The 24,376-nt window shown below is 36.6% G+C and overlaps 4 protein-coding genes across 4 annotated transcripts in view; 1 reads left to right on the top strand and 3 right to left on the bottom strand.

The window, feature by feature from the left end:
- Window positions 1-3,537, bottom strand: part of LOC132563275 (junctophilin-1-like) — a 68,716-nt gene extending 65,179 nt beyond the window's left edge. Inside the window, exon 1 of the mRNA XM_060228033.1 lies at window positions 2,212-3,537. Coding sequence (XP_060084016.1) covers window positions 2,212-2,596 — 385 coding nt within the window. The 5' untranslated portion in view covers window positions 2,597-3,537. The remainder of the gene's footprint in view (window positions 1-2,211) is intronic.
- A 3,225-nt stretch (window positions 3,538-6,762) lies between these two features.
- LOC132563263 (zinc finger protein 892-like) lies at window positions 6,763-9,669 on the top strand. Its single transcript, XM_060228022.1, has 2 exons — window positions 6,763-6,826; window positions 8,600-9,669. The coding sequence occupies exons 1-2, from the start codon at window positions 6,763-6,765 to the stop codon at window positions 9,667-9,669; spliced, it is 1,134 nt and encodes a 377-aa protein (XP_060084005.1).
- A 7,006-nt stretch (window positions 9,670-16,675) lies between these two features.
- Window positions 16,676-18,500, bottom strand: LOC132563276 (Bardet-Biedl syndrome 10 protein homolog). Its single transcript, XM_060228035.1, has one exon. The coding sequence runs from the start codon at window positions 18,498-18,500 to the stop codon at window positions 16,683-16,685; it is 1,818 nt and encodes a 605-aa protein (XP_060084018.1). The 3' UTR covers window positions 16,676-16,682.
- A 4,551-nt stretch (window positions 18,501-23,051) lies between these two features.
- LOC132563270 (uncharacterized) lies at window positions 23,052-23,486 on the bottom strand. The gene has a single exon (XM_060228029.1). It carries the CDS (start codon window positions 23,484-23,486, stop codon window positions 23,052-23,054), a length of 435 nt encoding a protein of 144 aa, XP_060084012.1.
- Window positions 23,487-24,376: the final 890 nt, after the last annotated feature.

Raw genomic sequence — 24,376 nt, 5'->3', positions numbered from 1 at the left:
TACTTTATTTTATGCCAAGGTATATTACTGTGAGTGTACTATCTTTTATGCATAGGTATATTACTGTGAGTGTACTATCTTTTATGCCTAGGTATATTACTGTGAGTGTACTATCTTTTATGCCAAGGTATATTACTGTGAGTGTACTATCTTTTATGCCTAGGTATATTACTGTGAGTGTACTATATTTTATGCCTAGGTATATTACTGTGAGTGTACTATCTTTTATGCCTAGGTATATTACTGTGAGTGTACTATCTTTTATGCCTAGGTATATTACTGTGAGTGTACTATCTTTTATGCCTAGGTATATTACTGTGAGTGTACTATCTTTTATGCCTAGGTATATTACTGTGAGTGTACTATATTTTATGCCAAGGTATATTACTGTGAGTGTACTATCTTTTATACCTAGGTATATTACTGTGAGTGTACTATCTTTTATGCCTAGGTATATTACTGTGAGTGTACTATCTTTTATGCCTAGGTATATTACTGTATATTACTGTGTACTATCTTTTATGCCTAGGTATATTACTGTGAGTGTACTATCTTTTATGCCTAGGTATATTACTGTGAGTGTACTATCTTTTATGCCTAGGTATATTACTGTGAGTGTACTATCTTTTATGCCTAGGTATATAACTGTGAGTGTACTATCTTTTATGCCTAGGTATATCACTGTGAGTAAACGTCCTGTTATACCCTTGTGTCCTATTGTATTCACATGTGTTAATATCAGTGAACGATCGTTTATACCTACGTTTATTACTGCTAGTTAACATCTGTTATATCCACGTGTGATTGTGTGAGTGAACGTCCTGATATACTCGGTGCATTTCTGTGAATGAACGTCCTGTTATACACACGTGTTACACGCGTGTGTTCTGTGAGTGAACGTCCTGTTATATACACGTGTTACACGCTTGTATTCTGTAAGTGAACGTCCTGTTATAGACACGTGTTAAACGCTTGTATTCTGTGAGTGAACGTCCTGTTATAGACACGTGTATTACTGTGAATGAACGTCCTGTTATACACATGTGTTACATGTGTTACACATGTGTATCTCTGTGAGAGAACGTCCTGTTATAGCTATATGTATTACTGCGAGTGAAAGTCCTGTTATACCCATGAGTATTTCTGTGAGAGAAAGTCCTGTTAAACCTGTATGTATTACTGTGAGAGTGAAAGCCTGTTATATATACACGTGCATTTCTTTGAGTAAACGTCCTGTTATACCCACGTGTATTTCTGTAAGTAAACGTCCTGTTATACCCACGTGTATTTCTGTAAGTAAACGTCCTGTTATACCCACGTGTATTTCTGTAAGTAAACGTCCTGTTATACCCCTGTGTCTGTTATACACACTTCTTATCCACGTGTATTTATGTGGGTGGATATCCTGTTATACACACGTGTTACCCTTGTGTATTTATTTAAATTAGCGTCCTGTTATACCCACGTGCATTTCTGTTAGTGAGAGTCCTTTTATACACACATGTTACCAACATATAGTTCTGTGAGTGAACGTCATGTTATACCCACGTGTATTGCTGTGAGTAAACGTCCTGTTATACCCCTGTGTCTGTTATACACACTTCTTATCCACATGTATTTATGTGGGTGGATATCCTGTTATACACACGTGTTACCCTTGTGTATTTCTGTAAGTGAACGTCCGGTTAAACCCACGTGGTACCCACGTGTATTTCCATGAGCGAACGTCCTCTTATACCAAGTGTGTATCTGTGAGTTGCCAAACGGTTATACCTATGTGTATTACTCAGAGTGAACGTAATGTAATACCCACAAGTATTACTAGAAGTGCACATCCTGTTTTACCTACGTGTAATACTGCAAGTGACTGTCCTGTTACCGTCATTTTAGAGCACTAATGCTCTAACACATTTATGCTACATGTATATAGATATGGGTAGTCGAGAAACTAATATGACACCTGTTATATAGAAATTAGTAGCTGAGGATTACGTTAAGGCAGTAAAGATTACAGGTAGATTGACCATAAGTTGTGGTAAAGAAATGGACAATTTAATCAAAGATATCGCCTTCAGATTCTATATCAGTTGATTCATACGTGTGCTCGGCAAGGTCAAATAAACATGGCCGGTAATCGGCTTTGGAATATGGAGGCAATGATGCTACAAAGACACTATCTCAAAATTAGATTCATGTTCATATGTGACTTACCTCCATCAGCGTAGGTTTCGCACCCATAGCCGTCCTGTAGCCCGGTGGTCCACGTGCCCTCGTACCTTGCCCCGGAGGAAACGCTCTGTCGGACACCGTAACGGCCCTTGAATCCCTGGGTCCATTCCCCCCGGTAGACCCAGCGGCCCTTCGTTTCTACTCCCAGCCCGTGTCTCTTTCCCTGGAACCATTGGCCCTTGAACGAGTTTCCACTGGGCCAGGTGTAAACGCCCGATACCTCGAAGCCATATTGCCACGCCCCAGAGTACTCTCCCTGACCCTTAGGCCCGGTACACACCCCGTGTCCGTGGGCTTTGCCATCTTCCCAACCCCCACAGTACGTCCCCCCGTCATCAAAATCGAAACGACCTCCTCCTTGTGTCATTTAGGCACGAGTGACCAGTGCATTCCAAGTGTAACGGTCAAAAGTCCATTCCTGTATTAAACAACAGTGAACCTTTTCTTCATTAACCACAATGTGAGCACGTCGTGATTATAAGCACCAATCCATCCACGTTGTGGGAGGCAGTGATAGACTGGTATTAACAGTCACAGTCTAAGGCTCACAGATCCAATGCCAATATAGATTGTCAACTGATGTATCAATACACACTCAGTTTCCACAGAATATTAAGAGTTACCGGAATAAATCAGATAGAAATATCAACACGTAGAAAAGAAATCGAAATAACGATCATATATTGATTTATAACGGGCAATTAAATTATCCAAAGTGAAATTAATTACAGGAAAAGATGCATTACATTTGTAAACAATGTACTGTAAAAACAAAGATTGACAGGCGTATGTAGAATCTTACTTGGAAATCAACACGAGTAAAGTTTCCTCGTACCTATTGCACTGGTAAAATCCTGACGTAATTTGAAAACTAATTCCTTGTGTAAAATATACAGCACGTAACAGGAGCGTTGATAATCAGTGAGACGGTATTTTATATATAAACGCACTGTTGTAAGCCATGATCCTTCAGGTTCCGTTATCAGCTGTTGTGTGGAAATTAGCGTTGCTGCTACTGGCTAGTGGAGAGGATGGGTCGAAGATAATGGCGTTTTGTGTAATACCGTTTAGAAGCACTTTGGTCAGTATCCCATTAATCCAGTCCGCTTCTGTCCATCGTAAGGTTAAAAGCCCTCATAATTTGCTTTCGAAAGAGTCTATCTGTACAATCATTCTCCACGGGGGAAGCACGAAGGGGCGAAGCGAAAATTTTCTTCGACAGGGCGAATAAATTATGCGAAAATGCGATGTGTATCGTGTATGTGTGTAGTATAGGACCAGCGATTAACCATATAAGGCGGTTTGATGTTATTGGACAGAAGCGCAGAGTGCCACTGTGGTACGGAAAACCTACACTAAGACTGTTTGCTTCATTTATCAGTATACGTTCAATAGTAGCAAGTACCTACTACCACAAGCCGATCTTAACGGTTCCACATGTCAGTTTTATACGAGTGCGATACATGATAGCATTGCACGCACTGTGGAATAATACTTACGGAACGAAACACACTATCTTGTGCTGAACAGCAGCAGTAACACACACCTTACGGCTTCCATGTCTCTGTCACTTTATATCACTTAAATCTCAGAATTTCTACTGCAATAGGTTTTGTCAAGGTGATCCGTTCATTACAATCACCCGTGAGTATATCCCTGATTACGTTTGTGTAAGTAATATCACCGACACACAATGCAAGCCCAGCGACAAATAAATAATTAATACATATAGCGTACTCAGTACTCTGCCAGATCAATAGTCGTTTTCGTTTCGTTCAATCGTCAACATTATGAAGGTGTACGATCGGAGGTAACAGACGGCAGACACGACACACCGATTAGAAATACATCTTACACGTGTGTAAGCGTGTTTGCAATTCTTCAATTGATTCCGGTTTGCGTGTGTATATAACATTTCATCTGTTTATGTATAAGCAATACATTCGAAGTTTAAAAGAGACTGGTTCGTGTGCAGTAAAGAGTCAGCCAACACATTAATCTTTTGTGTGATTAGATCAACATATGTATTTCTATCCACGTGTTACTGCTATTCCACGTATGTATGTAAGTAAAAAGGTACATATGTGTATCCTCTGCTAATTACTTACTGAATCAAATTCAGCTGTGCGTACTAGAAACTAATCAGGGTTCATATCTATTTCAGGTACCATAGCATAGACTCAATCAATATTGTCATCTAATTGTTCTGACGTTATAAAAGTTGTCATCCCACTGTTCTGACTGAATATAAATGTCACCTCACATTTCTGACAGAACATAATGTTGTCATCTCACAGTTCTGACAAAATATAAATGCTGTCATCTCACAGTTTAGACAAAATAAATGCTGCCATTTCATATTTCTGGCTATACGAAAGGTGTTATCTCACACTTCTTACAACATCAATGTTGTCTTCCCACAACTCTGAGAGATCGTAAATGTTGTAATCACACAGTTCCGACAATATAAATGTTGTCATCTCACAATTCTGACAAAATAAATGTTGTCATCTCACAATTCTGACAATATAAATGATGTCATCACATAATTATGACAACATAAATGTTGTAATCACACAATTCTGACAATATAAATGATGTCATCACATAATTATGACAACATAAATGTTGTAATCACACAATTCTGACAATATAAATGATGTCATCACATAATTATGACAACATAAATGTTGTAATCACACAATTCTGACAATATAAATGATGTCATCACATAATTATGACAACATAAATGTTGTAATCACACAATTCTGACAATATAAATGATGTCATCACATAATTATGACAACATAAATGTTGTAATCACACAATTCTGACAATATAAATGATGTCATCACATAATTATGACAACATAAATGTTGTAATCACACAATTCTGACAATATAAATGATGTCATCACATAATTATGACAACATAAATGTTGTAATCACACAATTCTGACAATATAAATGTTGTCATCATACTGTTCTGGCAATGTAACTGATGTCATTTCACTCTCTCACAGATCTGTCCATATAACTTGTCATCTCACAGTTCTGACACCATTCGAATGCCATCTTAGTTCTGACACAATATCAATGTTATCATCAGACAAAGCGCACTCATTAACAAAATGCCATAGTGATCAACTTAATATATCTAACAAAAAGGACATCGATATCACTGAAACAGCTGTATTTACAAATACAACATTAACGTTGTGTCTTAAAGTATCAAACTCGTAAAGTTCAAACTGAAATCAAAGATGTTGTTCTCTAACAAATTACTATCATTGAGTATGACGTTCCAAATTAAACCTGGACCTATAAAAACTCTATGAAAAGAAAATTAACGCGTCTCAAATTTAGTCAAGCTGTTACTAGAGACAGAATGCTGCAAAATTTCTTACATAAATCCTAGGTCTTACAGAGTTACCTCCCTTCCGCTTCAAATTTTTGGGTAATCATTACAGAAGATGCTTCGAATGTAAAGATGTTTTTTTTTTCTTTTATTGTTTGTTTTTTAAGGTAAATACGTGTTTAAAGCATTTTGGTGTTCCGTTCTATTATATAAGGAAACAGTGATATTTCTATTGCTCAGTTAACGTTCTTGCTCAAATTACAACCCAAAAACCAACCACTAAACCAACCAACCATTCTATTAATCGTACAGACACATATTCTTTTCACATACAGGTACGAAACCAATTAGTTCCACTTTTTATAGTGACAGATAGTAAACACATTAACGAACATTTGCTTAATGTAAACGTGTATACGGGAAACGTCACAGACATTTAATATTAATCCTATACATGGACTTCATTTCCAAAGTTATAAATTAACCTGTTTTATGTCTGAGAAATGCTAACGAGACTACTTTATTATTTTTTTTCGTGGAAGTGTAATAATATGATACACTTACGTATCTATGCTTTTGATCAATTACATTTATCGGTTGTATGTTTTATCGTATATATGGCAACTACAAAAAATATCTTAAAACTGTGGAAACGAGACTGTTCGATATTTGCAGATAATTCTATTGTATGTCGTTAGAAAATTAATTTGAAGCAGTGTTGCGATAAGGATATTTCTGTCAAAATTTTAGAAACATTGTGTTTCCGAATATTGTTCTATTGGTAATTTTGGAGATGAACGAAATGATACTTGTAAATCAATAAAATATTTTGTGATACACCAAAATCAACCTGGTTTTTCTCATCTGGTAAAATCGGTTATTAAAGTGATAGGCGAGAATTATACGAATATGTTACCTGATTATCTTGAACCAGTTTCAAATATAAAATTATAACCAAGAGAAAATCCTGATGTATAACCGTTGCAAATTTAGTTTTCTCTCAGAATTACAACACAGGTGCCCGTCCACAGTTGCAATGGTTACCTAGCAACAAGCGTCATAGCGCGCGCTTCTCAACGAACAGTGCAGACGGACGCCATGTAAACAAACGGTCAAACGATGTTCGTTTGTCAAGTTATACAAGTCAAAGTGTCGTTCTAAATTTTTATAAGCAGTATGCCTAAATGTCTTATCCATGCTGTGAGAGACTACCGGACAGGTCGATGGTTTGGAGGTTCAGGTTTGTATTCAACTCTAAATTCAAAATCACCTTGGCACAACCAAGTCCTAGAAACAGGTCTACTCTAGAATGGGATTTTAATAGTATGATTTGACACATCTATTTTGATGTTCAACAATATTTTAGGGGTGAAGTCGTTTTATCGGCAGTTCAAGCTACTTCAGTGCAAGATATCTTTTTGTAAGTTGAAATTGTTCTTTATGCTCTTCTATGACGGAACTTCAGTCAATAACTCATCCCCATCATCACTTCAAAATTGGCCACAGGTTTCAATGCAGTCAGATGTACTAACCTGAGCAAGAGTTCGAAGGATTTACGCAAAAGGCCTGTACCCGTTTGCCCATAAGATCTAAACATTGTTGTAAAAATGTAGTAAACTTATGTCTAGCTAACTGTTGGACTAAAGCATTTTAAAATCGTTGGCTCCATTTCGGTTATCTCCCTTGTGTTACTGGGTGTTCCAGAATAATTACTTGGATCAAGGAGTAAGTTTTCCTAGTACATTTCACATTGCAATTACGATTGAGGTTGTTAAAATTCTACGACTAGACTGACCTTAATAACATTGCACGGCAATGTAAAAACTTGCAGTATCCACTAGTAGCCAACATATACATACATATATATATATGTTTACATGTAAAGTTGACGTACCCAAATCGAGACACACGCTGACATCAAAAACCTCCTGAGCACATATTATAAACATTTTATATTTTGAAAGATTAGATTTTGTACCAAACGATAAACCAACATTGTTTCACCCATTTTATTTCTCCATGTTTAACAAGGTCGGGTATTTAGCCATGCATGATAACTACCTATGACAATTTCTCTCCGCTACAAATGCACCATTCCAGTACCACAAAACAAATATTAATATAACATTGTCCTTAAACAAAGCTATAACTTCATACACATTGAATGTGGTGGAAGTTTCGCTTTGGTATTCCCATAAACATATATGGCATAGTAGTACATGTGTTCTCTGTTAGTCTTTAGGCGGACGTAGTATGATCTTTCCAGAACAATTTATTCAGAGAGATAATTCATTAGGAGTCCTGGCTCAGTTTTGGCACTATGACATATCATAACATGTTACTATGGGTACAAAATGTATATATCATATGACATAAATCTATTATTAAGTTACCTTGATTGTTGACATATGACACATGTAGCATGTGATCTATCTATAGAAATATAATGTATATTTAGTCTCGAAATGCAGATAGTTTCAGAAATTGTCAAAAATATATATGATGCTATCTATTTTTTCTGATTCCCAAAATAGTTGAAAAACTTCTGCTATCGGTTATCAAGTGAACTGTTTATTGTTATATGACATCGGTTAAATAACCTATTTATCGTCATGACATCGATTATCATGTGACCCGTCTGTCGCCATAGGCTACATATTTGCACATGACATCGATTATCTTACGGCCTTATTTGTCGTCATGATATCTTTAACACTTTTGACCCCTTTCTCTAGTTTTCTACAGTCCAGTTTTCCATTACATAATCCTACATGATAACATTTTATGACCTTTATAAATTAAGATACGGCCTCATTTGTTGTCATGCTATTTTCATCTATATTAGCCCTTTATAGCTTTCATCATATGACAGATCTTGTTTGTTATAGAGGTCTGATATGTTGCTTATCTTTATAATTATTACCGTATCTGTTGTCGTGTAATTTGAAGTAATCTCAGATGACCTAAAAATGTCGATTTGCTGATAATTTCATCATGTATATTCCATTTTCAGAACGTGATCCTAACGTCATGACGACACGTTCCGGCTTGGCAATAAAGAAGGTACCGTTCCGTAACAAAAATAAAGCATCCGGTACTCACTCTCCACAGAAAGAGGTCAAGACCAATCCAAGAAACGCACAGAAGAAGAAAAAATACCCCATTGTCAAGTACAAGTCTATGAGTTACATGTCATTCGTTACAAGGTTCCAAATAAGTTTACGCGTGCCACATCTGGAGTTGGCTGGTGTGAACCCCAGGGAGACATTGGAATGTTTTGGGGAATATCCATGTGAGAATCGGTCCGACCTGCCGAGTGACTACAGCACCGAATCGAGCGATGAATGGGAAACTGACGATGAATACGAAAATGATGACGTTTTCTTGGGAACATGCCAGGAAGAGGTCGATTTCGGGATACTCGATGATGATGTCATGTCAGATGATTCACAACTAGACCCAATAGTTGACTTTGATTCTGATCCAAAGCTTGATGTTTTACAGCGAAAACAACACCGACATTACGACAAGAACGACAACTCATATCTCAACGACTCTGATTCCAATGAAAGTGTGCAGAATTTTGCCGATTTATGTATGACAGACGACTGTGATTCGTCGCAACCAGAAAGTAATGACGGGATGACGGAGTATGCGCGAAACTTGTTGGAGTCCGGTCGACACCGGAGAGTCATGCTTGACGTCCAGCCTGGGGAGACATATGATAAGTCGTCAGCTCTGCATTGTGACGATTGCAACAAAACGTTCGCGTCACTCTCCGCCTTTACTGCCCACTTGCGATCTCATCATATGAAACAGAAGAACAAATGCGATATATGCGGGAAAATATTCACACGGTCATGGCTCCTTAAGGGTCATACTAGAACCCATACTGGCGAACGACCTTTTACGTGTCCCAGTGTTGGCTGCGACAAAGCATTCGCTGATAAAAGTAATCTGCGTTCTCATATGCTAATTCACTCCGTGAAGTGCAAGAACTTTTCCTGCGAGCGATGTGGGAGAGCTTTCGCACAAAAACGGTATCTGCACAAACATATGCTAGAAGTTTGCAGACTCTTGTGAACAGCATTCCTTAATATGATACCAGTACTATTTTAAAATAATTATATATTATTTATATAACTTATAGCAGCATTTACAAACGTATTTGAGATATTTATAAATTAATGCGTCTGATAAAAAGCTTAAAACATAGTGTTGTGAAATAAGTGCACGTTTTATTTAATTTATATGTTATTTTTAAATGAAGATCTACCGTAGAAGGTAAGGGATGTATACAATGTACTGTGTAATCGACTTTTATAGTGTACGTAAAAGTATTAAACTTTAGTACCTCAACGTCTTGGCACTTGAATCTATATCGTAACAAAAAATGAGTACAGTTGAAGGAAAAGAAATTCTCAAGTCCTGTAATTTCCCGTCCCGTTCCACATATACAAGTATATATTTAAAGTAGTTCAAAGTAATTCATTTGAATAAATTTTTAAGATACCATCATCCAAAATTATGACCCTTGGCCTTTTGGTTATTGAAAACAGTACGTTAGAAGATGTAGACACATTCGGTCAAGTGGTCAAGGTCGTTCATTGAACAAATATGAAATATTTTCATCACATATGCTCCTGACAACATCGTGACCTTGATTGTTAATTATTGTAATCAAGTCATTTGAACATGCATTTGTTAATACATCTTACCCATGTGACCTAGAAACGGGACCCAGATTAACATTTGAATAAATTTAAAGTACTGATCCTAGCTAGTCTCTTGGCCAATATCAATACTCTGTTTTCTTTACTGAGAAGCTGGTGGAATCATTGACCCACGTGACCTTAGAAGTTGGCGATGATAGCTATTTGGAAGATTGCCAAAATCAAAATGTGACTCCAGATTTTGGTTACTTCGGAAAAGATGTTTGAAATTTTAAACACGTTTGATCCCTGCGATCTTGAAAATGGCATTAGGTCATTAATCCCAATATGTTACTGATGTATATGTAACCACGTGTCTTTGATTGAGAAGAATCTACTCAATCGAAATGCCGCTTGGGAAAAACATGTTTAAGGAACTCTGTGTAATCCATCTCGACAAGATAAAGTAAATTACATCCAACTAAAATTAAGAAATCAATCAATCCTGCTGTAAAACATTCGCAATTATCAGACTGCAAATATATTGAATGACATCGATCACACACGAACGGCGAACACGTCTGAAAACAACAATAGCAACAACATCGTATCAAAAATATAAACATCAGCAAGGACAAATTTACATTACATAGATGGAGCTTTCACAGTCCAGATGAATTACTTGGTTCTGTCAACAAACGCCATGTTATTTGCTAGTCTAGGTGTCTGTAATCTCCATTCATACTGACTACAAATGCGATTTAAAGACATTCCATCAGCTAGTCATTCATATTCGGGTTAATTACAACATTTCATTCATTGTTTTCCTCATTTCACATTTCTTTCTTTCAAAGTCTTGGTCAGCGATAACAAGTTACTTGATTTAACATGTTTGGCACATGTGAACATGAATGCTATCAAGGTCATTACTTTTCACAACCTTTATTCAAGGATCCTATCGACAAAATATGATTTGATGTCGGTTTTGAGGGAAAGTCGTTGACAGGTAATAATTGACAAACTCTGTAATTCAAGTTCAGCATGTATTTATCTGACTGACGTGTTAATTGACATCGAACCCTTGATAATTTCATCAGGGTTACATACTTCTCACTTAAGGATCTAATTCTCCCTCTAGTTTTCTATGGGAAACACGTGCTTTCAGAACAAGATTCATGTCTCCATCAATGCCTTGTATGTTCCTTATAGGGTGCCATTTACTATCCACTAGGAATCAAACCCGGGACCACTGAGACTGTTCAAGTAAACGATTAAATCTCTGCCGATTTATCTAGTTAATTGTTTATAGCAGAATCAGTAGGAAGCTGTTAGTAATTGATCGTGGTTATAACGGTGTTGTTATGATATCGTTACGTTTTTTTTATATTTGCCAGAGATTTATTCTGTAATTACCCATCATGTAAACAAATCTTTATTTTGAACGTCGGTTTTGATACCAAGAAAGACGACGCAGATTATGACGTCATAAGCATACGCCAAATGGCAATGAATCGTTGTCAAAGCGACATTTCGTGCCTGGAGACGGCCGTGACTTGATTGTTAAAACTCGTTTGAACATCAGCAGCATGGCGCCTGTAAGATTTTCACTTACTGGAGGGAACGATTATCTCGAAGAAGATTTGTGTAGAACTTCAGGCGAATCTGTCAATACTGGAAACAGTACCGGTCTCGACCCCAAAACCGTCATTTCTGACGAAGACATGAAGAAATGCACTGTGAATTCGGAGTGTGAGAAACAAACACTGGCTATTTCTTATCTTGATAAAATGGAATCTAGCGATACACAGAAACAAAAAGATATAGATGGAGCTGGAGTTATTTCAGATGATACATCTGTTATTACAAATTTCTGTGATAAACAATTACAGAGCAAGTCAGAAGACAAGGGAAAATGTAATAAAGACGAAGTTAATTCCATAGTAGAATCGGACGACATACGCATACCCGAAAAAACAGAGCCGAATGATTTCTTACACCTAGTAAATCTGGATCATCAGTATCTCGCTGCTTCTGGAATGTTCAACTGTAAAGGAAACATAACCGCCCAGCAAGACAAGATGGCGCGCGAGACACCGACTGATGCGAAATCCTATACCATGGTGAAGTTATATGACAAAGCAGCATCGCCACAGGGAAGACTCCGGCATATATTGACATGTAATGAATCCAAAAATAGAACAGTTGACAACGAAATCCAGACATGTATTCCAAATGCCGCTCTCATACAGAAACATTTCCAAGACATGCTGGTTATGACTTCACTGCAATCAATTGAAGACACCGACGAAGTTACGAGCACAAAAGAAAAAAATGAGACTTTTGACAAAGGAAAGGAAGAAAATTCCGATTCAGACACCGAAACAGTGAGCGTTGCTGAAGACGCGAGTTTCGTAGCAACTGATGAAGATCAAAGTAGCGATGAATCTGCAGAAAAGGAAAGTAATGGGAAAACAATATGTGTAGGGTTATCAGATTCGTGCGGAACTGCAAGTGGTAACGAAAAATCATTGAAGTCTGGACAAATATCAAAATCAGCATCCGCTCTCTGTGACCCTAATGTCATCGAGCGTGACATTCCTGTTCAAAAAATCATTGAGAGTAACACGTGGTCACGTGCCCAGCACGATATTGACAACGGTTTGGGAGAGGATGAATTGCTAAGGTTCGTATTCGATAAACTATTACAAAGATGGGGAGAATATCTTCAAATTAATTACGACAAACTACAGAAGTTCGAACTGGAGAACGCTCGTCAAAACGCGGCGGTTGAAGTGTTAGAAATGTTAGAAGACAAAGAGCGCTATGTTTGGCAGCTCTTGGACAACATCATGAGTTCCAGAGATCCGATATAAGAATGAAGGGGCAAACTAGTAGTGAAGAATAGAAACGTTTAATTGCCGATTGATCACGAGTAGCAAATGATATATAAAAAATATTGTATACCGGCGATTAGAGCTAGACTAGAATACGTGCAATGCACAGCATTACACACAACACTTGTTAAATATTAGTCCCTTCCTTCCGACTCGGCTAAAGGGAATTTCTCTAATTCATCTTTGGTCCAGACGGTAGAGTGCTTAGTAAACCCGGTCTGTTATTCAATTCCCAGCGAGAGTCGCTGCCTCTGTTGGAAATAAAATATCATATTTCGGTGTTCAGAGAAACTGACTCGCGAGGAAAATGTACTTTTCACATCACTCAATATTTGCAATCGGTGATATTCGAGAAACATTTATTCGCTAAAGTTTTGAACACACTTTATATGTTTTCTACAACATTCATTAAACACATTAACATGTATATCAATACATCGATAGATCACAATAGCAGAAAAGCATGGTCATTCATAAATCACTAATAACGATACCGGTAGATCGCGATAATTCTTATATTGATGAACGAAGAATTCAGGACACCCAGCTATTGGTAATCACGATAATTGGTGTATCAAGATACCGGTTTACGTAAATCACCACAATTGGTTTATCAAACTACATGTATACCAAAATGCTTGGTAGATACTGTTATATCAAGATATGTGATGTATCACAACACCGGTAGATCGCGATAACCGGAATAATAATTCAAAGACATCGGCATCCTCAATACTTCAGGCGTTGAGATCACTATCGCTCTCTGTACCCCTGGAACATGTCATAGCAACGCTGAAGGCACAAACGCAGTAATTTGATTGGCTCCAGGAGAAAAAAACTGAACAATCACAGGCTGATACGCTCATTTTGAAGATACAAAGGAGTGACATCCAACTTCAAAGCCATTACAATACCTTCAATTTTGTGATGACATGTTCCAGGGATACAGAGAGCGAAAGTGATTGTAACCCCTGGAGGATGGAAGATGAGACATCGTTAGATCGCGATAACTGGACTATAAAGACACCACGATAGCAGTAGATCACGATAACTGGACTATAAAGAAACCACGATATCCGCAGATCACGATAACTGGACTATAAAGACACCACGATTCCGGCAGATCACGATAATTGGACTATAAAGACACCACGATATCGGTAGATCACGATAACTGGACTATAAAGACACCACGATTCCGGTAGATCACGATAACTGGACTATAAAGACACCACGATATCGGTAGATCACGATAACTGGACTATAAAGACACCACGATTCCGGTAGATCACGATAACTGGACTATAAAGACACCATGATATCGGTAGATCACCACGATTCCGGTAGATCACGATAACTGGACTATAAAGACACCACGATTCCGGTAGATCACCATAACTAGACTATAAAGACACCACGATATCGGTAGATCACGATAACTGGACTATAAAGACACCACGATATCGATAGATCACGATAACTGGACCATAAAGACACCGCGATATCGGTAGATCACGATAACTGGACCATAAAGACACCACGATATCGGTAGATCACGATAACTGGACTATAAAGACACCACGATATCGGTAGATCACGATAACTGGTATTAATCACTACTATCATGGTAACGGGCTTTTAGATCACTAATACAACACCAGTTGATGACCATAATTGATGCCATGCACATAATGATACTGGATTCCGTCAATGACTTGTAGATCTTGATTGATTTATCATGGTAAAAGACTGGTAGGTCAAGGTATCATGATACCGAATGCGACTTCAAAGTGGGCTAATGTAATCAAGTTGAACAATTTTGATAGCCCTTCACCCTAGTTACTTGCCAAATATCTGAGTACATTTTGGTTACTGAAAAGTTGATAAAAATACTTTAATGACACTTGACCCCTAAGAGCTTGAAGGTAGGCCAAAGCCATATGTTTTTGGAAACTTGTAAGCTATTTTCCCAATGATCCTTTTAGCCAAATATTGTGACCATGTGCCTGAAAGGATTTGAAAAGTCTTTATCGAAAGCCCAATATCATAACTCGGTGATATTTGGAACTCAGGTATTCAAGTCCAGAACTCACGCCTTTCCTCTGGACTCCCTCAAATTTTCGGAATCGACATACATTGTATATCTTAGTTATGGGACTTATAAAATTTCTGAAAATGGTGTTCTAGCATCATATGATAAAATAAGCCCAAGGGCCTTAACGATCACTTGAGTCACAATGCTTCTTGTAACATGCCATAGAAATGATTATTTAAAAAAAAAAGTAACATAACTTTAACTTATTGTACACCTAATGCAAATGTAAATTGTGTATACATTTACTTCTGTCCCATGCCAAGGCTTCTAACCAAGTTTGAATTAAAAGAAATTACACTCAAGATTTGATTTGAATTTTCCTATATAAAATCTTCTATCCAGGAACAGTAGAACATCTTTGAAATTTCAGTCAATTTGACCCAATTTTGGCCCTGCCCATTAGCCCCAGGGGTCAGTCAAGGTCAAAATGTGCATCTAATCAAACTGTCAGCTTACACTAATACAAAAATTCTAACCAAGTTTGAAATATTTCTGAAACAAAATCAACAAATTATGCTCAAAAATGTAATTTTTCTACATAATATATAAATTTTACCCATCTAACAGCCCCTAGAGGTCAATATGTGCATCTCATAAAACTAATCTTTAACTAATAATTCTAACCAGGTTTGAACTATTTCCAATAAAAATAAACAAATCATGTGCAAAACTGTAATTTTCCTACATAAACTTTAGTAGATCTTTCCATCTCCCAAGGGTAAACGGCGAGACCCTGGAGTCATGATAATTACAATTTTTGTAAAGCTTCTGAAGGCCATTCCATTCTAGAAGGATATTTGTTTATACCATACCTGTAATTTAAGACTTTTGAAGTTTCAATCCAATCAATTTCACCCTTTTTGGCGCTCTCAGGCCTCTGGGGATTGGGGACCTTATAATTTACAATTTTGGTGCACCTTTAGCTAAGAAGGTTTTTGTAATGTTTCATTGTTATCAGTTTTCCAGAATAAGTCGTAGATATTAAAAGTTTACAACACAGCACACCAGACAAAAGGGGATCGCAATAGGTCAACCCGAGACTTTGTCCGGGTGACCTGAAAATTCCTGCAAAATATTGCTGCTTTTATTTATTACGAGATTTTAAAATTTTGGCACATCTGACCCATGTGACTTTGAAAACGTTCAAGACAATTCATTGCATTATGCTTCTTAGTTTGTCATTATGCATGCTGCCGTTTCAATAGTATGCCTCAAGTCTTTTGATTATTTCTGTAAGTTGTTTTAGGGAATGGATGACAATGAAAGGAGAATAGACAACTTATATCATATGGAGGCTTATATTCACCTGTCAAATGTTCATTTTCTCGTTAGTCAGGTGAACTATAAATAATGCAGTCAGTAAATAATTGTGAAAATAGATATGAAAACAAAATGCTTTATTTTTTAATTTCAATTGCCATATATGACATTAACAGCAAGGGCATTACTGTTGTTTTATACATGGACACTCTGAACTCCAACAATAGAGTCAATCCTAAGAAGTTGCTGTAATAATTCTGTAAGGGTAGATAATAGATGAACTTTAACATTTAGAGGTTCAACGCATTCTCCAACATTATGACCATAACCAGCTGATGACAAAATATCTCTTAAATCACATTTTCCTAATTTATCCAACTCTGAAAACACTAACTGTTGTTTTTTAATAAAACTGACTCTGTCACTTTGAGATCCACAAGAGTTTTCATGCAGTACTTGAGGCACTGCGAGTAGTGCTTTTGAGAAGATCTGAAATAAAATTGACTGTCCTATGTCTCTTACTCTAAGTTCCTTTGCTCTTTCCTCACAATACTTAGCAGCCATAAACTCAAAACTGTTGCCCACTACCGTGTTATGACAAACACATAAACTATAACATTCTTTCACAACTGCTCCTGGTGTTCCCAAGGTTTCACAATGTTCTCTCTCACTCATGCCCACAGCACATACATCCTTCATCAAACTTGTATTTTGGTCCGTTGTCTCCCCTTGATTGATGATGGGAATCAACTCTTCAGTTTGGTGATAGTGTAGAAGTGTCTTAAGAGCTTTGATAGATGCCAACATTACCTGTTTACATAAACCATCAGACAGTCCACATACCAGTAACATGGGAGGTAGCCCTCGGAGGTTTAAATGAACACATCTCTGACCTGCTATTACTAAAGCTTTGCATTGTTTGGATAAACCAATGTTCTTTTCTTCAACAGTGTCAAACAAATTAGTTATGGGATGTATCTTAAGGCTGGTTTGCAGGAAATCTGCTTCCTCATCAGATACATAGTGGACCAGAGAAATGGCACCCGATTGGAAGATCTCTTGAATAAAGTCTGGAACTTTTTCTGTACTCAAGACAAGTTTTATTCCATATTGCTGGCATACAGAGATGAAATCTTTGATCAATTTCTTTTGATTTTGTAAATAATGACCAATAACTTGCGAATTGGTCAGCTTTATTTTTTCATTTTTATTTTCTGTATTTAACTGACCTACCAAACATCTCAGAAGAACAAACTTGACATTTCCATTTAATGTCTGGGGGCAATAAACTGTGAAATCTCGCTGGATAACAAATGACTCCAACATGGTTGACGATGTGTAGGGTTGATTGCCTACTTTGATGCACAGTGTTTCAAAGTGATCAATAATGTAACGGAGGTAAATTTTGGCATCACTATCATGGTCAAACTGTACCATATTATAGAGAAGTTCGGTGAAGATATTTGAAATATTTTGAGGGAAATGTGGTCTTATAACTGTATGGATTATCCTTTTTGTGTATAATATCTCTTCCTCCTTTCCCTGTCTACATTTACAAGCTGCTGAATGGTCCCAAACATATTTCACTATACCTTTCAAAAGTTCTGGAAGAATTTTATTTAGATCTCTGCTCATTTGTATTCTATATTTGCTTTCCAAACTACATTGATAACCATTAGTTGGAGTTTTCTTTCCTGTGCTCAGTAAGATTTCCTCTTCTATATCTCTCACACACTTTGCCAGCCACAATATAAATGTCTTACTCCCATCTCCAGTATAGTGAATTGATTTTGACAGTGACTGGATTATCAACTTGGCGACAGGATGGGACAGGTGCAGTACTTCTATTGTGGTCAATCCATCATTGGTTACTACCAAATGGCCTGTAGCAGTACACAGCAGAGTTTGCAATCCTAGAGGACCAAAAGATTTTTTAACTACATTTTCCAGGGTTGAGCAAATCAACCTAACAGTACTGAAATCCATCACATTCAAATTGCCTGTAGAGTCCATGGTGTCCTGAAAAATAAAGTAATATCAAGAATATGGATGTATTAGTTAGTATTGGTACATTAATTATTACAGATGATATGGCTGCATTAGTTAGGACGGATGCAATAGTGAAAATGAGTAGTTAGTAATTATGGGTGTGTAAGTTAATATGTGTACATTAGTTAATTTGGGTAGGTTTGTAAATATTGGTGCATTAGCTAATATCAGTACATTAGTTCATATGGTCACAGTTAATATGGTTATATTGGTTAATATGGTTACATTAGTAAATATGATTATATCCATAAATATGGATGCATTTGTTCATATGAATGTGTTTATTGATATGGGTACAAATTAGTGAGTATGAATGTATAAGTAAGTAAGTAGTTAGTAAAGTGATAAGAATACATAGATTTACACAAGCTTATCACACACTCACAGACAAACCTGTTCAGATGTTCATGAGATATCTTACATGTATACAGTTATTGTGCATAGACAAAAAGATTACGATAACACCCTCCTTACCTAAGTGGGAGGTAAAATAAGAGTAAAGCTATCGGGTACAGCAGGTTCAAGGTGCCTGAGCAGGGCACTTCAGAAGGCTAGAATTTGGGACTTAAAATCAGAGACTGGAAAGTTATCTCCTCCTCCCCGCTTTTTTTTGATAGTATGAAAACCTAAGTAGTACACAAGTTTGGAAATGGTCTTGTTAAATTTGACTCTCCTGAATTTTATGCATTTTGATCGATTGACAGGGTGCTTGAAAAGACTACTGGAAAAACCAGGAAAGATATACTGTAAATCACTTGTTTTTCTGCAAGGAGTGACAGTCGCAAGTTCAAATACCTAACAAATATTTGTACAAAGAAAATGTGGAGGGCATCAATGTTTATTCTGTTACCAATATTGGAATCAAGATCTGTAATAGCCCATCATTTACAAATAGGAAGTAATTTCTAGATCAGCGTTCGTGAAATCATATCTTCACAATCTAAAGTACTTGCGAAATCTGAGTGATTTACAGTAGTTTTTGTTCACAAAAACTGCCAACAAATTTCACCTCAAAAGTTTCCGGTATATTTTGTAATAAAATATATATGCAGAACTGTATATCTTGTCCTATTTTTCTTTTAGAGTTACCTTCCATAAATGAATGTCTTCAGATATTAGTACACGAGAAGAGAAAAAAAGTAATAGTATTTAATTGAACAGGAAAATTCACATAGGAACCAATGCTTTACACTTTGTTAAAATGAAAGTAGTTAGAAATGAAGCATGGGAAGAACATTAAAAAATAAATTCAAATCTTTATTCAAATCAGAAGCTAGTTTCAAAACAGCAAGTCCAACTATTAAAAATCTCTTGCACTTATTTAATCTGAGTATAGTTCATTAAGAAAAAAGTTTATCATGACACTGTATCAATATGTCATATATTCCCAGTTGTAATACAATATGATGGAGATCACAATGAAAGAATCGTTATGTTTGTTATAATCTTCACAACAACCAGATAAACATAATAAAACGACATACCTATCTGTGAAACCAGCCGCGCCAGCGGAAGCGGTCAAAATAAAGATCTACTTTACTTCCATTCAGGCGCTCGCGCTTGGTGCAAACACTCAAGAGACTGAGACACCACAGTTTCCTTGCGCATGCGTTGGTGATCCTACCGGGAAAAACAAGTAGCAAAATTTTAGGAACTGAGAAACCCTTCACTGCTCGTCTTTTCTCAAATTTCAGATGTAATGTAACCAATGGGTTACGAAATGGATACTGCTGATGAGAAAGAGATAGACAGTAAGCTCTTTTAAATGTTAATTCTTTGCATGCCCTGTAGGGCGCCTTCATCTGTTCATCCGCGGATTTGTCTTATGTCAGGACGTTAAATAAGTAGAGATACATGGCCAGTGGCTGGAAATATTAGCTATATTTTAACGAGAGTGAAGGAAGATACAAGTGGCAAGATACTTTTGTCTTTCTCTCACGAGCCAAAACGAAGCTTTTATTTTAAGACATTGACCAAGTATTCTATTTAGCCTGCATCACATGCAGATTAGGCCTTTTGAAACTTTAACTGTTGAGGCTGTTCAATCTTTGTTTATCTGACATTGACATTACACTGAAATGTGGATTTCTTTAAAATAATTGCTCCGCATGGAAGTGTAGTTCCATACTTCAATGGATATTAAAAAAAGTAATTTTGATAATTTTCTTGAAAGATCTTGTTAGTTGCAACAAATAAGATATTTAGATAGTTGTTAATAATTTTAAAATGAATTATTATTAAAGTAAATCAGCAAGTAATAATGTCAAATTAATGCACTTCCTCTTTATCCTGCATTTGGTGCTATCATAGGAATATGTCTGCCACACATATTTTTGCTTTATTTGGCAGTGAAGTAAAATGGCTATATCTTAGCACGTGCATTAATTCATAAGAATTATTTACTGAATTTACCTAAATAAGTTTAATAATATAAATAACAGTTGAAATAAGGGATTTAATATGTTGAAATGAACAAATTCATTTATGATGATTTATAAAATCTGTAACATGTCTGTTGATGTTTGGAACTATATTTCCATACAGAGCAGTTTTGGTGTATGTCACTAGATAAAATTCAATGTAACATCAATGTCAGTCGAACAAAGATTGAATAATAGCACTGTTGAAGTTTTGGTGGTTCTCAATCAATAATGCAAGATAAACATTTTGAGTTGAACACTAAGATGGATATCGGACATTTTATGGCCAGCACAATTGCAGTAGACCCCAAAGTAAAATTTCAGAAATAACATAGTAAAGCACATGTGGCCTTACTAGCTTCTTTATCTTCTGCTAATGGAATTTTCCTTGTGGAGCATCAGAAAGTATATTTTTTATTACTCAATTAAAATTTAATGCATATAATATACATAGCAACACAATTTGAAATAATAAGCATCTACGTACAAATAAATGATTGCACACATATATTTGGGAAATACACTGAAACAAGTCTTCCTAGAATAAATTACGGTAACATATACTTAGTTTCCAATGTATATTAGATTTTTGTAAAGTTGTAGCTTATAGCAATTTCATCCTTGTAGATGTAGTCCATAAATAAGCAACGACCCATACACATGTTAACCTACTGAATGTGGAACAACAAATGATCCAGATTGCTACAAATAATTTCGTCAGGAAGTAACTTGTTTAAGGCAGAAATAAATCATAAAAATATTTGAAATTAATATTTGCATGAATATATTTGTATGTTTGAATTTTTTATTCTGCAAGGGTTATGCAACCGTGTGAAACAGAAACTTGAATCGTTCAGGTACAATGTCATGAGCATCAATAGTTTATGTGAAATGGCTTGTCCAGGTTCTTGCCATTTTTTCTTTACAAGTTATCTTGAAAAACTTCATGCACTGAAGCATGCCTTTTTATTGGGTGTTTGTGCAACCTTTTACAGCAAAACTGCATCAATTTCAATGTATTATGTTGAAATTTACAATGAAACATTCTTCCCCATTTGCTCATCTGTCATTTTTATATTGACGATCTTGGAACTCCCAGACAAAGACTGATAACTCATAGTGACTTTGTATTCAAGGTATCAATTTTGGGCAGCTTGCATTGTTGTAATTCTTGGCATGTCATCAGCTTAATAGATCCAAAATATGCTGTTAGATAATATACATGTTATAATTACTTAAGAAGTGTCTTAAAAGTATTTGTATAAATTTTGTTTCAGAACTCCGCAGACAGAAGAAGAAAAATGAAACATCTGGTAATCTGAAAGAGGCTGCATTGATATGTAACTATATTGGGGTTCTTTTGTCTAAAAATGGTATGTATACTTTTGCAAGGATTTTCAGCTCAACTACTTCATTGAAGTTTAGCTTATGCTATATGCTACATGGTCTGTTGTCCATTTAATTTTCAACTCGCTTGGTCTAAAGATCAATCATCTGGTTTTCAATTCATAATTTCAGTATATTTTAACAAATTATTCATTAGACATGACATGGTACAAACATACCTACATAATATAAATTTAGATTCCAGGATGATGTAAGGCTAGTATAGATAGAAAATAAAGTTAGTATACTATGTTTGAAAGGTGTTTTTTATTGTGATGGTTAATATCTTCATAGTATATATACCGTAAATATTCGCGTATAGTGTGCACTTTTTTAAGCTGAAACTGTCGTGTAAAAAAGGGGGTGCGCACTATATGCAGGTACATGCCATTCCTGGGGTTATCATTCCCGAGTTCTGCATCCGCCATATTGGATTACCTCCCTTCACATATATATAAGAATAGTCGGTCATATATGATAGTTTAGAGATAAAAACAACAAACAAATAAAATAAATTTCGAATGAGTTATATTATCATCTATATAAAAATAATATCTGTCATCATAAATCACAAGTTTACAATAGCACTAAACTAATCATATTGTAATAGGTACCATGGTACTTACGATAAATAATCCATAGAGCACTAAGCAGTTAATATCATTTACTTTTCACTTATCACAGTCCCTGATCACCATACGAGCTGTCACTAAAACCCTGCAAATTCCTCCTCCTCGTCACTATCGAAAAAAGTTGTTGGATCAAAGTCCGCCTCAGTAGTTTTTTCGTCATCGTGATAGAAGATATCGCACTCGTCCTCCATGTCGGTGACCCCATAACCTCTCTTGATCTGCATAGCCCGCAGTCGCAGTTCCGTTGTACTGACAGCAATGCCAGAATCTCGGCGATCGCATACAAAGTTGAAGAGCTCTCTCTCCATCTCTGGGTATTTCGAGGTAGCACCTCTGTCAGCCCTTCTGGTGATTGGTAGGGACTTTAGATGGTCTTCTTTTTTCTTCCATGCCCTGATATTTGACTCCGGAATGTCGAAGTGGCGACCGGCGGCACGAAATCCAAGTCTCTCGGCGTAGTCAATGGCGTCCAGTTTTTCTTTCGCTGTAAACGATGTTCGCTGTTTCCCCATGTTGAAGTCGGTGTAAACAATCTATCATTAAATACCTTCGGATACCGCAGTGGGTACAGATACCATGAAAGATCATGCCTATACTGAACAAACCACCTGCTTTTATGGGGACAAGGTAGGATTGAAAATGTTCAGACAGTTCAGCCCAAGCCGGGTGTCATCGGTCTCCTCATACTCAATGTGTTAACTGTCATTAACCGTTAATTACACAATCAGCCAAGCCTTTCATGCTGGTTAGGTCACCTGGGTAAATTTGTTTACTTAAGGTAATTACATGTGTTAGGGTCATGCTCATTGTGGTTTCCTAATTATCAATGGATCAGACCACATCAAATGTTTCGTCGCAGTGACCAGTCAATTAATTTTTCTGTAGATTTTTTTTTTTAATCTGATCTCCAAAAATTACCTGCGCACTATACGCGAGTGCGCACTATACGCGAATATTTACGGTATATATATATATATATATGTCATTCCATATATGTTAAGTCCCTATTTTGCAAATAACATGTACCCCAAATTGCTAAAATGCATGCAGCATCCCTCTTCAGACCCTTTTTTCTTTCCTTTATTGCTAAACGAAGGGTTGCAATAGGAATAAGGATATTTAAGCATATCAATCAGGAGAGGAGGGGATTTGGGAAAGCAAAATGAAGGTTTTGGAGGTGTAGAGAACTGGATGTTTGAGTGCAGAGACCGAGATGGAGGGGATTGGAGGAATCAGAGAGAGAATTGTGAGGTTTAGAGAGCTGGGCATTAGAGTGTACAGACAGAAAGCAAAAGGGAGGGGATTAGAAAATTCATAGAGAAGGTTGGGAGATGTAGAGAGCTGGGTGTCAGAATATCAAGACAGAGAGGGAGGGGATTGGAGGAATGAGGGAGATGTAGAG

Source organism: Ylistrum balloti, unplaced genomic scaffold (genome assembly GCF_031769215.1).
Source record: "Ylistrum balloti isolate Yb309-2 unplaced genomic scaffold, AGI_CSIRO_Ybal_v1 Utg371666, whole genome shotgun sequence".
Classification (NCBI taxonomy): domain Eukaryota; kingdom Metazoa; phylum Mollusca; class Bivalvia; order Pectinida; family Pectinidae; genus Ylistrum; species Ylistrum balloti.
Note: the sequence above shows the minus strand (reverse complement) of the source record. Positions and strands in the feature narration are given on the sequence as shown.

Bases quoted from the DNA above. Each gene is read 5' to 3' on its own strand.
- LOC132563263 (XM_060228022.1), top strand. From the start codon at position 6,763: ATGCCTAAATGTCTTATCCATGCTGTGAGAGACTACCGGACAGGTCGA. The intron at 6,827-8,599 runs GTTTGTATTCAA...TTCCATTTTCAG, and splicing joins TCGATGGTTTGGAGGTTCAG to AACGTGATCCTAACGTCATG.
- LOC132563276 (XM_060228035.1), bottom strand. From the start codon at position 18,500: ATGGACTCTACAGGCAATTTGAATGTGATGGATTTCAGTACTGTTAGG.
- LOC132563270 (XM_060228029.1), bottom strand. From the start codon at position 23,486: ATGGGGAAACAGCGAACATCGTTTACAGCGAAAGAAAAACTGGACGCC.